The sequence below is a fragment of the Mus caroli genome, chromosome 5 (assembly GCF_900094665.2).
Source record: "Mus caroli chromosome 5, CAROLI_EIJ_v1.1, whole genome shotgun sequence".
NCBI lineage: Eukaryota > Metazoa > Chordata > Mammalia > Rodentia > Muridae > Mus > Mus caroli.
Genome location: NC_034574.1, coordinates 129,130,455 through 129,146,697, shown reverse-complemented (window position 1 = coordinate 129,146,697; position 16,243 = coordinate 129,130,455). Strand labels below are relative to the sequence as shown.

Here is a 16,243-nt window from a genome sequence, read left to right as displayed (position 1 = left end):
TGCTAGGATGACAGGTGTGCACCACTGCACCCAGTTCATGTGGTGCTAGGGATTGAACCCAGGGCTTTATCAGCTGAGGTACATCCTCATCCCCCAAAACTGAAACTATTCTGTAAGGGTAGGATTTGTAAATCCTTGTGATAAAGGACTCTAGAAAATTCTAGAACCTCTGACAGCTTTCATCATTGTTTTCTCTAAAGAACTCTGATTCAGACAGTCCCATAAAATTCTGATTTTGCCATAGATACTATGGAACTCACCCCAGAGGTCCCCAACTGAGAAATATTCTCTGTCCCTCTCGGATCCCTGACAGCTGTGCCTAGAGGTATGCAGCATGGCCTGTTCTGCTCTGGACAGTGGTGGACACGCTTTCCTCCCTAGGATGCAGAAATGTGAAAGGACCTGCTTTCCATATCTACTTGGCCAGTTGTACCTTCAGTAAAGTTTCCTGGGTCATTGCAGAGCTTAGGCGCCTAAACAGGGGACTCTGTGCTTGGCAAAGAGCTAAGTGCTGGCTTGGGACCCTTCTCCTTGCCAAAGAATCCCCACCCAGGAGCTGGGGATGCAGTTTGGTTGGTAGAATTCCTGCCTAGTATGCACGTAGCCCTGGGTCCATCTCCAGCACCCCACAAATCTCTCAGGAATTAGAGACAGTAGGATCAGGAGTTCTCATCCACTCTGGTCCTTAGTGACATCCATATACCCCAATCTCTCTGATGAGGAGAGGCTCAGGTTCCAACTGCCTTAGTGGCTGTGGCCCTTTATATCATCTGGTAATCTGAATCTTAAGGCACAAAAGAAATTTAATGTCATTTTGAACAACCAGTGTCACCCTATGGTGACNTGTGTGTGTGTGTGCGTGCTAAGATCAACCTTGGATGTCATTCTTCTAGAGTTTGTCAGCCTTTTCAGACAGGGTCTTTCAGCAAACTCTGGGGCTCACCAACTGGGCTAGTCTAGCTAACCAGACAGTTCCACCTTCACAATGCTAGGATTACAGCATGTGCCAGGCGGTGGTGGCACACACCTTTAATTCCAGCACTCGGGAGACAGAGGCAGGTGGATTTCTGAGTTCCAGGCCAGCCTGGTCTACAGAGTGAGTTCCAGGATAGCCAGGGCTACACAGAGAAACCCTGTCTCAGAAAAAAAAGGATTACAACAAGCACCATGGCACTCAGCCTTTTTTTTTTTTAATGTGGATTCTCAGAGTTAAGGAAGCACACACACTAGATATGATCTGCTAANCCTATGTAATACTTCCTTTTTACTTAAAACTAACTTCTCCTGCACAGTTGCTGGTTTATTTTTCAGCCACTAGAGAAGGAGAGAGATGAGGGGTAGCTCTGAAGAGACAGAAGGGACCCTCTCATGATGACATTCATCACAGAAATTGTGGCCTCCTGGAGGGCTGCGGTGAGAGCTGCCTGTGCCCTCAGCTTGGGAACTTGTTGATACGGGAGCCTTTCATGACTGAAACTAACAAGGTGTTCTGCCTGTGCCTTTCATCCTAGCTTCTGGCAGATCTTGTCAGAGTGTACAAGTGAAATGACGGCCCATTTTCCATAGATTAGGCACAAAGCACTCAGCTTTTTCCCAGCACACTGGGTGGTCAGGAAGAGCGGCTTCCAAGTCCTGCCCACCTATGAAGAATCACGCAGCTCCATGGCGCCACTGTCCATCAACAGAGTGTCAGCTGTCCCTTAGAGGGGACAGCTGCTTCAGGCTGNCTCTAGAATGGGTAGTCCTGCTTACCCCACCCTGCTGTGACAACCACAGCTATGCCNGTGAGGCCCTTGGCAGTTTCTCANAGCATGGTAGCCAATGCCATTATGGTGTGCATCGTGGCACTTGCCTGNGCTGCTGGGAAGCCCTATCCCAGGAGTTTCTCGTCTCCGGCCCAACAGTGGGATTCTGATACAGTCTGTCCTCAGAAAATTGTGTAAGACTGAATAGAGTAGGTAGGACCTTGTGGGTACACTAGACTCAAGTTACACTTTTCCTTCTCTTTGCTCCAAGAATATCATGAGAGCAACTGGTTCTATCCCGACAGAAGGAATCTGGCTGCATTAATGTAACTGAGGTTTGTGTAAAACAAGTATAATACATTGCACATAACCTCATTTAACAGATCAAAGGGAAAAGGAAAACTCCGGGTTTTCAGTCAGTAAAGATCATTCCATACAAACATGAGGACCCTAGTCCAATCCCCAGAATCCATGTACAAAGCCATGTGTGCTGCTGCATGCTTGTAAATCCCAGTGCTGGGAAGGCAGAGACAACAGGGTCCCTGAGTGCTAGGTCAAGGAAAGATTCTGTTTAAAGAAAACAAAAAACAGGTGAGCATCAGTACCCATGATTGTCTTCTGGCTCTGCAAATACATGTGACATACTCATACACAAAGAAAAAGACCTGAAAATCCATGAGTGAACTGAAAAGATTCCACACATAGCCACTGCCTGGAATGTTAGCCTGTGGGCCATCAACTTGGTGGCCTATTCAGTCTCTTCTTCTGGTTGGCAGCCTACCTTGGATCATTTTTATTTTATTAAATGTAGCATATTATAGGGATTCTCCATTCTGAAGCCAAAGAGGGAATTTCTAGATTTGGGCTATTGTGTGGCACATGTGGGCAAAGACTTGCCAGGTTGTCTCTGGTCCATTAAAGGTGATGGGACCCTGCAACAAAATGTTTCAGATATGGAGGAAGCCTGAATGCACAAGAAGCAGCTAGTTCAGATGCCTCCGTAGAGCACAGAGGGAAGGAAGATGGTGAAAGCGTGCTGTTCTCTCTTCCTGTAGGNTACTGTTGATGCTGCCCCANTAACGTTCAAGGAGCACGTGTGACCAGAGGACCAGCTCACCAGCTTCCTCACAGGCTTCCTTATTTATGTGTTGTATTAGGGACTGAGCCACACCTCTTCTCCTTGCTGGGGGATTCTAGGCGGGTGCTTTACCACTGAGCCACGCCCAGAGCCCTTGAAAGAGAGTCAGATTGGTTTCTAAACAGTGGCTTCCCTTGTACTCATGGAAAGCAACCAGGATGGTATACTGAGTTTAGAACCAGTGCTGACTTCTCCTGCCTCTTACTGCAGGTATAGCCAGCGGCAAAACAACTCTACCTTCCTGTCCTCCTCCAGGCCTACCTGGACTGTAGGGAAGCCTGAGTCTGAGTGGTCTTANTTAGCTATAATGATTCTAGGACATAGAGGCAAGTAAAATTTCAATGTGGGCTTTCCGGGTAAGAAGTGTAACTCAGCAGGAGCATACGAGAGGCCATAGAGTCCAACCCCAGCACAAGGAAATGAATGAATGAATGAATGAATGAATGAATGAATGAATGTTTTCCTTTGGTCACCATTGCAACCTCTTGGGCTTCAAAAGAATAGTCAGAGGTCAGCATTCAGTGTTGGGAGAAGGAGTCTAGAAACAGTCTTGCTATCAAAGGCAAACAGTGACCCAGCCAGCCAGGCTCTTTTGCTTCTCAGGACTGGCACTGCCTCGCCTCACTTTTCAGATTCCCATCTGGCCCAGGCACAGCCTCAGCCACCTCTCCTCCCTCTTTTGCACACCTACTTTGCAAAACAAAATTTACAGTATACTGGGCCTTTGGTACAAGAGAGAGAAGTAGGTCATAGGAGCATATGAGGACTTGGGTCTCTAATGTTCCAATGTAGGGATAAAATAAGAACCTGAATGCAGAAAACTCTCAGGTAATTTTAGAAGTAAAGTGGGATGAAAACAAGGCTCACACATTGTGTCTTCCATGGACCACGTACTATTCTGATGTCCTTAGTAAGCAGAACTTCCCCTTGTGAGATTTCTGCTTAATCTACCAAGTAGCAGAACTTCAGAAGGTCCTGATTCCAGTGGCCGGTGCTGCCACTGAGGTAGGTGTCTGTAGGAGCCAGCCCCAGGGGCCAGGGGATCTAGTCTCCTGGACAAAGCTACATAGAGAACCAAGGCAGGCTTCAAAACATCCAGTCAGTAAAATGCTTACCTTGCAAGCATGAAGACCTAAATTCCACCCCCAGAACCTATAGGACGGCAGGCAGGACAGGGACACAAGTATGTGATGTGGCATGTGCTTGTAATCACAGCACTTGGGGAGGCAGAGATAGGGGCTCCCTAGTGTTCACTGAGCCAGTAAGACTATATGGTAGACTCCAGGTTAATGAGAGACTCTGTCTCAACAAAGATAGGTGGCTTCTAAGAAATGACACTAGAGGTTAACTTCTGCCTATGTACCTATGTAGACATTTGTGAGCACGAGAGAGAGACTCAGAGACAGAGAGACAGAGAGAGTTAAAAATGGAAGGTCTCCTATATGTGATTGTGCCCAGACTGAAAAAGGGGACGGGACTATGGTGCCAAAGACAGACAACATGAGGCTCAAGCTTAGAAAGTTTACAGTGTTTAGATGTACCTGGGCTAGGTGGTAGAGGGTTATGCTCCTTTGAAACCCCTTCCAGTCTAAATCCTCTTGCTGAGAACAGCCCCATTCTTAGGCTGCTATTTCTTCATCCAAGTCAGACCCCTAACCCTATTTGACTAGCCCACAATGCATGCTCAGATTCCCCCTCTGGCCCTCTCTGGGACAGGTCAAGTCAGGAGGCAACCCAGAAGTATCCACCACTGGCTTCATCNCTTGGATTGTTTGTTCATCCCTGAAGAACGAGGATCCTAAATATAGTCCATGTCTGAACTGGCAGATGTGGGGTTCATCCTTTACATAAGGACCAAAATTAGCCTGTCATTTGGCACCTAAATAAAGCAGGCAGACTGCCTTTGTACCAACTTCGCAATTAGGAAAGACAGGAAGGGTAGCACATTTTATTGGATAAGAAGCTCCTGTGGTGATCAGGGTAACAGACTTGAAATCTAGAAGACTGAACAGCAAAGCCTCAGAGGTTCCCAGGGTGTCCCTTAGTCATGTTGTCTCACTCTGTTTATTTGTTTGTTCGTTTGTTTAGAGATAGAGTCTCATGTGTCCTGAGCTGGCCTCCAACTCTGCTCAGCTGAGGACGGTCTTTACCTCCTGGTCCTCCTTGCCTCCATCTCCCATGCNCTGCTGAGATTACAGGTGTGCACCACCTCACCTGATAGGACGTGATGAGGATATGCAGTCAGGCCAAGTACTAAACTACAGCCCCAGCCTAACTTGCTCATTCCTGAGTGAAGGTCTGTGTTATTTCACATGAGTGAAAACATTTCATAAACTCAGGGGAAAAAAAAATAAGATGGCTCAGTAGGTAAAGGTGCTTGCCACCAAGCCTGGCAACATGAATTCAATCTCTGTGACCTACATAGTAGAAGGAGAGAACTGACTCCTGCAAGTTGTCCTCTGCCCTCCATATGTGCACACACATAAATACACAAAGTAAATAAAAGTGTAGTAAATTTTAAAACTAACACTAGGGTAGAACAGCAACAGCCAGTCAGGGTTTTGCAAGAAAAGAAAAGGTCCACCCAGCATGCCCGGAGCTGGGTTAGTAGAGGGACTCCCCAGGGGCTGCAGGAAGATGTTATAATCAATTACCACATCATAACACTGATGTATGATAATTACTGAGTGTTTCTCCTGAGATAGTACAGCATTTGGCAGGGATGTGGTTCCTTCATGGTCCACTGCCTGATTAATATGCAAATAATAGGCTGATTGCATGATGAATGCAGAAAATGAGCCCGCTGATAACAGGCGCACTGAAGCGGGGAAATGATAAATTACTTTTACTGACTGTCCTACATTAAGTACTCTTTCCCAACAATCTCATCACAAATTAAGGAAAGCAGTATGGCAAGATTAGGAGGATGTGTAAAATTATGTACCTAATAGCTTTTCAAACAAAGATGTCTATAAGGAAAACGTCACCTGGTTCCTCATAGAGCCAAAGTAGTTCACCCACCTGAGTGGTCATTAAAAGACAGGAAGTAGCAAGTCACAGCTATGTGTGCCACTGGCTTCCCTTAGCCATGGAACAGCCTTGCCAGCTCAGCCCAGACTCATTACCTGCATCCTGCCTGAGTGGCTTTGTTATTGAGTGGGGACAGGCTGCTTGGGGCGGTTGCTTCTTCCTGCACAGGTGGACACAAAGCTCATTGCCCACAGAGTGCCATGGGGAAGGAGTTTTAGAGTTGCAGTCCCAGGAAGCCTGAGAAGGACAATTTGAGACTTTTTAAAGATGGGGCATAGTGACGCTTACCCATATCCTAGCTTTAGGAGGCTAAANCCAGGGAATCAAAAGTTCAAGGCCAGCCTGGACTATAATAACCCTTTTCCAAAAAGACCACCTTTGACCTGGTCTTTCTGGAAAAGTTTAATTTATAGAACCCACAGTTTGGCAGGGGAGGAGCAGGCAAGTGGTACTTNCATCCCATCACTGGAGAGACTGATACAGGCAGATCCACCAGCCTAGCCTCCTCCGATAGTTCCACGCCAGTGAGAGATCCTGTCTCAAAAATCAAGGTGGGACTGAGAGCCCAGAGGTAAAGCACTTGCCTAGTTTATAAAGGCCCTAAGTGTAATTCCCAATACTACAAAAAGCCAAGGTGAATGGTGCCTAAAGAANGACTCCAGAGACTCTTCTCTGGCCTACGAGCATGCACACACACACACACTCGTAATTAATCTTTGATTACAGCAAAACAATTTAACTAGAGAGTTTGTTTGTTCCCTGCAGTAATATATATTTAGACTGTTTATGTGGCATGCATTTTCTCTTAACACAAAAGGATTCACTGATACGTGTTCATACACACAGCTGGCTCAGTAATAAGGTTATCAGAGGTAATTTGAAAGCCTTTTTTCTCGATGGATATGGTCTGTAGCAAGGTGAACCCAGTGTCCCTGAAGCACAGCAAACTATGTCACCCAATGTCACTCCCACAGTTGTAGCAAGCTGTGGCTCTCCTTCTAGACTTGATAATCTGCNGTGGTTATGACATAATGCTCCCAAGCTCTGATTTTGATAGGCTTTTTTGTGACACACAGGGGCTGAAGCACAGTAGGCAAAACACATCCAAGAACCTGTTCCATCCCCAAAACCACAGAAAACAGGCGTGGCAGTGCACACCTATGATCCCAGCACTGGGGAGGGTAAATAAATAAGTAAACAAACAAATAAGTAAATAGATGCCAGATGTGGTCCATGTCAATAATCCCAGCGCTCAGAAGCTAAGGCTAAGATGTGAATCTGAGGCCTGTTCTACACAACTCCTAAGACCCCATTTCCTTTTCAACAACTTACTTGGTGTAAAAAGGTGGGTGGAAAGCATCTCTGGAGGAGTAGGGTGCCACTTGTACATGGCTCTATCTCAGGTACCCTATCCTCTCCTCGGCTTGACTGTCCAACCTCAGCTTTGAGGTGGCAGGTGCTTCTCCAGATCCCCCACCTTCATCCCAGAGTCTTTGTTAGTGGAACCTACTAAGTAATGTCTCTGTGTATCTGGCTTCAGGCTCTGTGATTTACCAGGGTGCTTTCTTATGCACACCCCAGCATGCAGCCCTGCCCAGCACTCAGGATCTCCTTACTCAGTGAAAGTCAAATGGCTTAGGAGTGGACTAAGAGGGAGACATCAGCAACTCAAGTTAAATAAATTGATTTTATTCAACAATCTTGATTTGTTCATAAAGAATATTAGCCTCCCTAAGAGTTCCTTATGCAAATTTAGGAACTCCTATTTTCTTAAGTCCTGTCATTACACAAGATAGACACAGCAGCATCTACTATGCAGCAGATCTTCAATGNTATCTTTTAATATTTATATTTATATTTTAATTATATATCTATGGGATTATACATGTGCACCACCATGCCTGTTTTCTCGAATGTGCCCTGCCATCTCTGCTACATGTTCAGCTTCTGTGTATCCCAGATAAACCTATCAGAAGCAGAGGTTGGGAGCTAGGCAGTGGTAGCACATGCCTTTAATTCCAGAATTTAGGAGGCAGAGGCAGGTAGATCTCTGAGTTTGAAGCCAGGCTGGTCTACAAAGTGAGTTCCAGGACAGACAGGGCTACAGCTTGAAAAACCAAAAATGGAAAAATAAAATAAAATAAAAGCAGACCTTTGGAGCATTAAGTCATAATCACTGCTGAAGTTTAGTCAAGCCTACAGACTTTAAGGTCTAGCACAGCATCTCATATATTCCAGACTTTGAACTCTTGATCCTCTTGCCTCCACCTCCTGCCCAACCTGAGTGCTGGGGTTACAGGTGTGCACTACTGTTCAGTGCAGTGCTGGGAATGAAACCCTGAGCTTGGCATATGCTAGGCAAGCTCTCTACCAGCTGAGTAATGCCCCAGNCTAGCGCTTTCCTTTCTGCTATTTGAAAAGAAAGGAATCCTGGTAGATTTCCTGAGACTTAAGGCCAGTAGGATTGGTGTGTTAANAAATAAGCAGGGAGATGGGGAAGGACCAGCTTGAGACCTACCACAGCCATCTGTTTAGCTAGGTTTTCCCAAAGGAAAGGTTGTCCACCCAGTGCTTGGGAACTGGCCAATGATAGAAGTCAAAGCCTTTTTCATGATGAGAAGTGTGTAGGTCACCCATGACACAACTGCTTGCTTTTTTTCTTTGGCTTTGTGTATTGGTTGGTTGGTGAAGAAGTGACTGTCCCAAAGCACACGGAGAAGAGTAGGCATGGCAAGCTGGGTCATGCATCAGAATAGCCTGTATTTTGGTCAAAACAACATTCATGTCGAAAAGAAGGCACCTTGCATTTGTGGCTGGGCTTCCTGCCTCTGCTTCCAAGTGGTAGGATTAAAGATACCTTGGTGACACATGACTTTAGGAATTTTGGGATAGGCCCCAGAATATCTGTGAGAATCTGCTGCTTCAACAAAGCCTAGGCACAGAGAGAGGCAAGGCCACCAAGCAGAGCTATATCTATATCTGAGCTAGTCAGGACTCACATTACCACACGGTCTATGCCTTGCCCTGTAGCCCACAGAGCCTNAGGGGATGCNCTTCTCACACTCAGTACAAAGGCCTAGTCTGTTTGGGAGGCTGGACACTCTCAGGATGTATGGGACACTCACATTTTCTTGGTTGTGCATAGCACAGTTTGTTCATCTGAACCAGGTTGGGAAGCACCCCAGTCTGGTGTCACTCTCTTGTGACTTCCAAAGTTGTTGGTGGCTGTGGAAAGGTCCTCAGAGCTAGCTCTTCAGGCTTCCAGGGTGCATGCTACACTTAGGATGTCCACACTGAGNTCCCTAGAACCCGGTGACTGTTGTCCACAGCTACTGAGATCCAGGCCCTGCTTTGGTTTAGTGGCACATTTTCTCTGAGCACCCTATCTCTAGCCAGACCATACCTCCCTCTTCTGGAACCTGCTCTCTGCATTCTCCACCTATCTTCCTTAGCTGTCATGAGAGTCACTTGGAGTTGCCTGGCCTGGCACAGGCTCAAAGTCTAAACTCTGGACATAATGAAAAGCAGTGCATCAGACCAGCCGCCAGTTAAGTAATGTTTGGGTTCTTGTCAGAATGTCACAGAGTACCCTGTCATTTTGTTTCAGCAACTTGTCCTTCTGAACGCACAGTTCGCCGTATGGCATGCCAGCAGTAAAAATGTCACTTGCAATAATTACTTTTTGGAGGAAATGCTTGCTGACTTCCTACCTTCAAGCTGTTTTTTACACAGTGGGGAGATAATCAAAAATGACTTCATCCTGACTGCTCAAATGAACACTAAATGGAATTTGGGTTATTACCGAGATAGAGAAGGGCTGGGCGTGGAAATTGCAGCAGCGGATCGGATAAACTGCAGAGCGATTTGTCTTGGAAAATTGGGGCGGATGTGTGTTTTCCATTGGCTTCTATTGAAAGCTTAAAGCAGCTGTTGTTTAGCCTGCTGTTTGGGGAATATAATATCTTTCATAATCCTTTTATGGCTCCCAAACACCTTGTGTATCTCTGCTTGCATCAAGCCACTGTCCCTGCCCTTTGTTCTTCATAGCCAAGCTCCTCTTGCAAGATCCAAGGTCCACATACAGAAAAAGTGAATCCTCACAGATCACTTGAGTGTCTGCCTTCCATTGCTGTCAGATCCCCAAAGCCCAATGCCAATGCCTCTGTGCAGACCCAGGCCTGCAGCATGCTAGGCCAATGTTTACCACTGAGCCATGCCCCTAACACCCACTGGGGTTTTAAGATATGCAAATTATCCTTATTAATTATCATAGGCCTAGGGCTGCTTAGACTATTGAAAGCTCGGGTGGTTTTGTTGGGGAGGTCTGTCTAATTTCTCTCCAATGCCTAGCAGAGTGATTGCTTTTAAATGTGGGTGGAGGAGCCATCAAGATGGCTCAGCAGACAGGAACACCTGCTACCTAGTCTGAGAAACTGAGTTTGATCCATAGGGCCCATAAGGTAGGAGAAATCCAACTCTAAAGTTGTCCCCAGATCTCCACATATACCAAAATATGTACACCAGACAGATCTGGGGGAGGGGGACATGTATGCTCACCCAAACCGATGCAGAGAAAGAGTACGTTTTAAAAGAAGCTTTAAAAACCAAAAATTTTTAATATGGATGGATAGAATCAGGCAAGGCAGTACACAGCTTTAATGTCAGTGCTCTGGAAGCAGAAGTAAAAGAATCTTGTTATGAATTTGAGGTCAACTGCTCTACTTCATGAGTTCTAGGCCAGCCAACAACGCTACCGTAGCAAGACCTTCTCTTTTAAAAAGCAAAGATGGATGAAAGTTAGAGATGGGGAATGGGTAAGTGCATGGGTGGGTGCGTGGTAATAGACTCATGGGTAGGGCAGAGAGGTTGTCGGGTCANTAGTAGGCAACATTATAGACAGAAGCACACAGTTTTCCCATCCTTCTCTGGCTCCCATCCTTGCTCCATCCAAGGATATCTGACCAGATGGAGCCAGCTGGTTTCCCAGCCTAGAGTGTGGGCATGTGTCAAAACAGGGTTACTAGGAAATTGGAGCAAGACACTGGCCGGTGTCCTCAGCACACAGCTTCATGCGTATATGGTAAAAAAAATTAATAATAATATAATTGTNTGTGTATGTGTATGTATGTATGCTTTGAGCCCCTTTCTCCATCCTTGCCATGGATTGACTTCTAGTGACTCAACACTGTGTTTGAGATCCCTGCTGCTGACACACGTGTGTTGTAGAATCACTGCCCAGAAAGGCCTCTAGCAGACACTTCAGTGTCACTTCCATGGTGGCTGTTGTTACAAGTGGTCACAAAGTAGGGTTGCCTTTTGGCTTGGCTTTTTTTGTTGGTTTGGTTGTTGACTTGGTTTGGACGGTGTTTTGTTGTTTGGTTGCTTCTGTGCATATGTATAAGTGGACATCTATCTTCATGTGGGGTTCACATGCACATGGTACATGTGGAGGCCAGAGACTGATGACATGTCTTCTCTGTCACTCTCCACCCTTGCTTTTGAAACAAGGTCTCTCACTGAAGCTGGAGCTTGTCAATTCTGCTAGGCTGACTAGCTTAGGAGCCCTAGGGATCTTCTGTCTCCACCCCCATTCAGAGCTGCTCTTACAAGTGTCTTCCACTGCATTCGCCTTTAGGTGTTTATGTGAGGTTGCTCTCCTAATTCCTTTTATTACATTTCTTTCTTTTTGTGTGTCTGGTATGTGTTGGGTACATGTATGTCACACTGTTCATGTGGAAATCAGAGAGTAATCCTCAGGTATCAGCTCTCTCCTTCCACCATGTGGGTCCCAGGGACCAGACTCAGGCCATCAGTCTCATCAGTCTTCACCTGCTGAGCCATCTCCTGGGTTCTCAGAGATCCAGGGGAGGTCTTCATACTTTCACAGCAGACAGACACTGTGCCGACTGAGCCATCTTGTTTTGGGCTTTTAAAAACAGTCTCACTATATAGCCACTGAAGGCCTAAAATTCAAGAGCCTCCTGTGTCAGCCTTCCTAGTACTGAGACTGCAGGGTGCCACTACTGCACTTAACCTCAGGGGAGGTATGTCTTCCACAGCACGCCCCTCTGAATAGTTCACCACATATCCTGCCATGCAAGGGACTCCAGATAGCATCCAGATCCTCCTACCACATCTCTTTGAACCCTCTTTGTTCTCTCCTAAGTTGCTCTTGAACCTGCATTCCCATCCCACCTTCTGGCCTCCTGCCCCAGCTCTCATAAGGACACAGCAACACCATGTAGCCAAAGAAGCCCTCAGTTCGGTCCCCAGTTCTACATACAGCAGGTGTGTTGGGGCATACCTACATATACATATGTATGTACAGTATACCCAGTATGTTCAAGGCCAGTCTGAACTACATGAGACTCTTTTTTTTTTTTTTAACAACAGCAACAAATAAAAACCGGACTATTCAGCTTNCTGTGACCTGAGACTATAGCACGGTAGTGCATGCTGTGTGACTTGAAGAGCCCCTCTCACCAAGTCCTAGCCAGCCTCAGCAACTTAGAACAGTGTGTCACTTCTTCAGGAGTCTATATTGGGGAATGCAAAGGGATAGTCCTCATGCTTGCTAGGTATACACCTGTTATGTCTGCTGACCTTGCATAGCATGCATGCAGGGAGCTGTTGAGTACACCAACGGGAGAAGGACTAGCAGCTGCTTGGTGAGATCTCACTCCCAGACAGCAGGCAGCCCTGTGTTGTCTGTTAGGAGGGCAGCCATGATTTTGACCTTGTTGTGGGTTAAAGGACACAAACCTAGGAGAAATCTGTTTATCATGCTTGGGACGCATGCTATTCTTGACAGTAGTCAGTGAGTAAGATGGATGATCTGCCAAATGGGCCCTCGCATGGGTGAGTCAGGGCGAGTTTACAGTACAATCTTTGCTGCTNCCACACACAAACAACATTTGCTAGGTTTTAGACCCTGTTGTCTGGTGACCCAGGGGTGAGTGGAGAAAAGAAATCTGATTTACAGGATTCATACTGCCTTAAAGATGGATACAGGCCATTTCTGCCCCCATACCCATCTCTTTTACATGTCTCACAAAGCAGTTCAGTTGTTTTCTTAACCTGATTTTTTCCAGGCCGAGCTTTATGAGATAGTGGGACTTTTTACCAATTTGAGAACATTACACAGGCTTATTGGATTCAATTGTGGTTCTGTTTCAGGTTTTGTTCTTTCTAGGTGCTCATTTAAAAAAAAAAAAAACTTGTATTTTTTGTATTTTTAATCTATGTCCTACTCCCTGGATACAGGAGATGTTATTAGCCCAAATGTCTAGAAAATATTCTATGAGGCTTGGGGAAGCAGCTTAGTGGTAAAAGCATTGGCTGCCTAAGTGTGGGGACCTGAGTTTAAACCCCCAGCACCCACATAAAAAGCCAGATGTAACTGCATGCCTACTGTAAGCGCCATGCTTGGAGAGGCAAATACAAGAGGATCACTGGGACTTCCAGGCCTCCAGTATAGCTCCAGGTACAGTGAGAGACCCTGTCTCAAGAGAATAAGATAAAGAATGATAGANCAGGGCACCTGAGTCTCCTCTGGCCTCTGTATGGTTGTGTATACCTGCACATACACACACGTACATGTATCATACTCATTATTCATATGTGTATGCCATAAACTAGAAGTAAAGTCTTCCTTCTTGCTATGTTTTATTCAGATAACANTGTTTTCTTTTTTGTTGTCTGGTTATTTATTGGTTTGGCTTTTCATAGCAATAGATATAAGTCAGAGCACTAAACATGCTCAGCAGGTGCTCTGCCACTACACCACACTCTCAGCCCAAGGCAACAGTATTTTGGGCTACCTGCAACTGTGCTGACAGTGTTCCTGAGGGAGCAGCNAACAAGAGACGACACAGAAGGTCCTGCCTTTGGACTCTAGCCAACATCACCAGTCAGTCATCTATTAGCCACTAGAGGAAAATAGCTATAAATAAGAGCATTTCAATACAATTATTATCACTCAGGCATGCTGTAACCACACCTTGCCTGGCCCCTCACATGTGACCATCTCATGTATTAGCCTCAGTGGAAGAAAGGGAAGAGGGTGTGCCAAACACAGAATGAGACCACAGGCTGGGTCTGTGGACAGGAGTCCTTCACACTTCCTTCTCGAGGCTCTCTCACTGTGTCTTTGGAGATTAGGATATGACCAGTCTTTATTCTAGTGCCCTCACACCAGGCTCAAGGCAGTGTGCCAAGCTTCACAGGTGATACTTAGGTGAAGTGGGGCCATTGCTCACTGTGTTAGTTTTGTTGTTATTGTGACAAGGTGCCGGATGGAAGCGACTTAAAGAAAGTTTATTCTGGCTCATGGATCCAGAGGATACTGCCCATNGTGGCAGGGAGGTTACGGCAGCAGGGGTGTGAGCTGCTCACATGGCATCCACAGTCAGGAAGCAGAGCGAGATGAATGCTGGCACTCAGCTCACCTTTTCCCTTTTCTGCAGTGCGGGACCCTAGCCTGTGGAATAGAATTGTCCACATGCAGAGAGTATCTTCCCACAGCAGTTACTCAGCCTAGAAACCCCCTCACGGGCATGCCTGAGGCTGGTCCCCTCAGAGACTCTGCCTCCTCTCACACTCAGCTGGAGAACANATGGAGCACTTCCCACTGGGCACCTTCAGTGACTCCCAACAAGACCCAGGCTGTCCTAAAGGAACACATGATTCCTGATGGTCCCCACACCAGTCTCTTTCAGGTGCCAGTCACAGTGTGCTCTAGATGAGCAAAGAGCTTGATTTTCTAAAGCAAACAAGACCCACACGCCCCATGGGTTGATGTACAACAGGCATGCTACNTTTCTTTGGTATCCTTCGTCCTCTAGTCTCAGCACCTCTCTGGTAGCCTCACAAAAAAGCAGTCTGATTCTAAGGCTTGAGTCTCCCTGAACCACCAGAGACCAACAGCTAAGGCACCTGAGTTCAAGAGGCTTTGTAACCAGATGATCATCCTGGCTTATAGGCAACCCTCACCTATAATCATCTGTCCATTCCTGCATATGCATGTAGAAGCCAGAGGACACCTTTGCCCCCCATTCCACAAGCACCACCCTCACCAAGTATGTCAAGCTGACTGGCCAGTGAGCTTCAAGGGTCAGCCTGTCTCATCCTCCCCAGTGCTGGGATTGCAAGCATGGGATTCCAATGCCTGACTTTTTACATGGGTTCTAAGGANAGCACTCAGATCCCCATGCTTGCAAGGAAACACTTCACCTACTGAGCTATCTCTCCACCTCCTATCCATATTTTTTTGTTCTGGAAAATATAGAGGAAATAATCACATATATTAGACCCCCAGTCCCTCTGAATTACCAGAATCATGGGGTTTGATTAGAACAAATCATAGCAGTCATATGACATTTTTTTTTTTTAGCAAAATGCCCTGATATTAAGCCTTCAGAAACCTTTTGTTTGAACCTTTAGTTGATTTTTTTTGTCTTTGTTGGTGTTATTTTTGTTCCTTTAATGCAGAAAAATTAGAGGTTACACTTAATGAAAAATATGACAAAATAACACAGTCCCAAGGTCTACCACGGTCCCCGTCTGGAATGGGATTTAATTACTGTTTCCTGAGAAATGAAAGTCGGTGTACATGGTAAAAGATGATGGTTTGAGCAGCCATTCTTGCTGTGTTTAATTCTAGAAAGCACTCCAAAGACCTCTGCCAGCTGCAGCCCTGCCCCTGAGTCCCCAATGAGTTCCAACGAATCTGTGAAGAGTCTCACCGAGCTGGTCCAGCAGCCCTGTCCCACCATTGAGACCAGCAAAGAAGGCAAACCACCAGAGCCCAGCGAGCCGCCCACCTCAGACTCCCAGCCCACAACGCCGCTGCCTCTCTCTGGACACTCAGCCCTCAGCATACAAGAATTAGTCGCCATGTCTCCTGAGCTGGACACGTACGGCATAACCAAGAGGGTCAAAGAGGTGCTGACAGACAACAACCTCGGTATGTCCCCATTGCCAGTTTCCTACTAGTCATTTCCTGTTTGAAGCCTTGAAAGGATGAGGGAGGGGGCTATAGGCTGAGCCAGCCAAAGGCTCTAAAATCTCCATGCATCCAACTTTTTTACATTGCTACAAGTTGTCATTCACAAAGTTCACAAAAGAAATTAAAAACAGAAATCTTGTGTTTTTAAGTTGATTCCCAAACTCATCCACCCAAATTCATGGTGGGCCCCAGAGCAGAGCAGCTCAACGCTGCAGCATCAGTAACTTTATGGAGGTCAGGACAAGGTTTCCTCCCACTTGCCTCACTGTGATGGCTATGTATGGGGCAAGCCCTTCAGGGATGCTGGCTGGATCCTGCCCAGCA

The 16,243-nt window shown here is 46.2% G+C and overlaps 1 protein-coding gene across 4 annotated transcripts in view; it reads left to right on the top strand.

Moving 5' to 3' along the window:
• Cux1 (cut like homeobox 1) overlaps positions 1-16,243 on the top strand; it is a 293,336-nt gene that overhangs the window by 264,875 nt on the left and 12,218 nt on the right. For all 4 annotated transcript variants that reach the window (XM_021161668.2, XM_021161666.2, XM_021161667.2 and 1 more), the window contains one exon: positions 15,575-15,877. In XM_021161668.2, the coding sequence (XP_021017327.1) occupies positions 15,575-15,877 (303 nt within the window). The remainder of the gene's footprint in view (positions 1-15,574; positions 15,878-16,243) is intronic.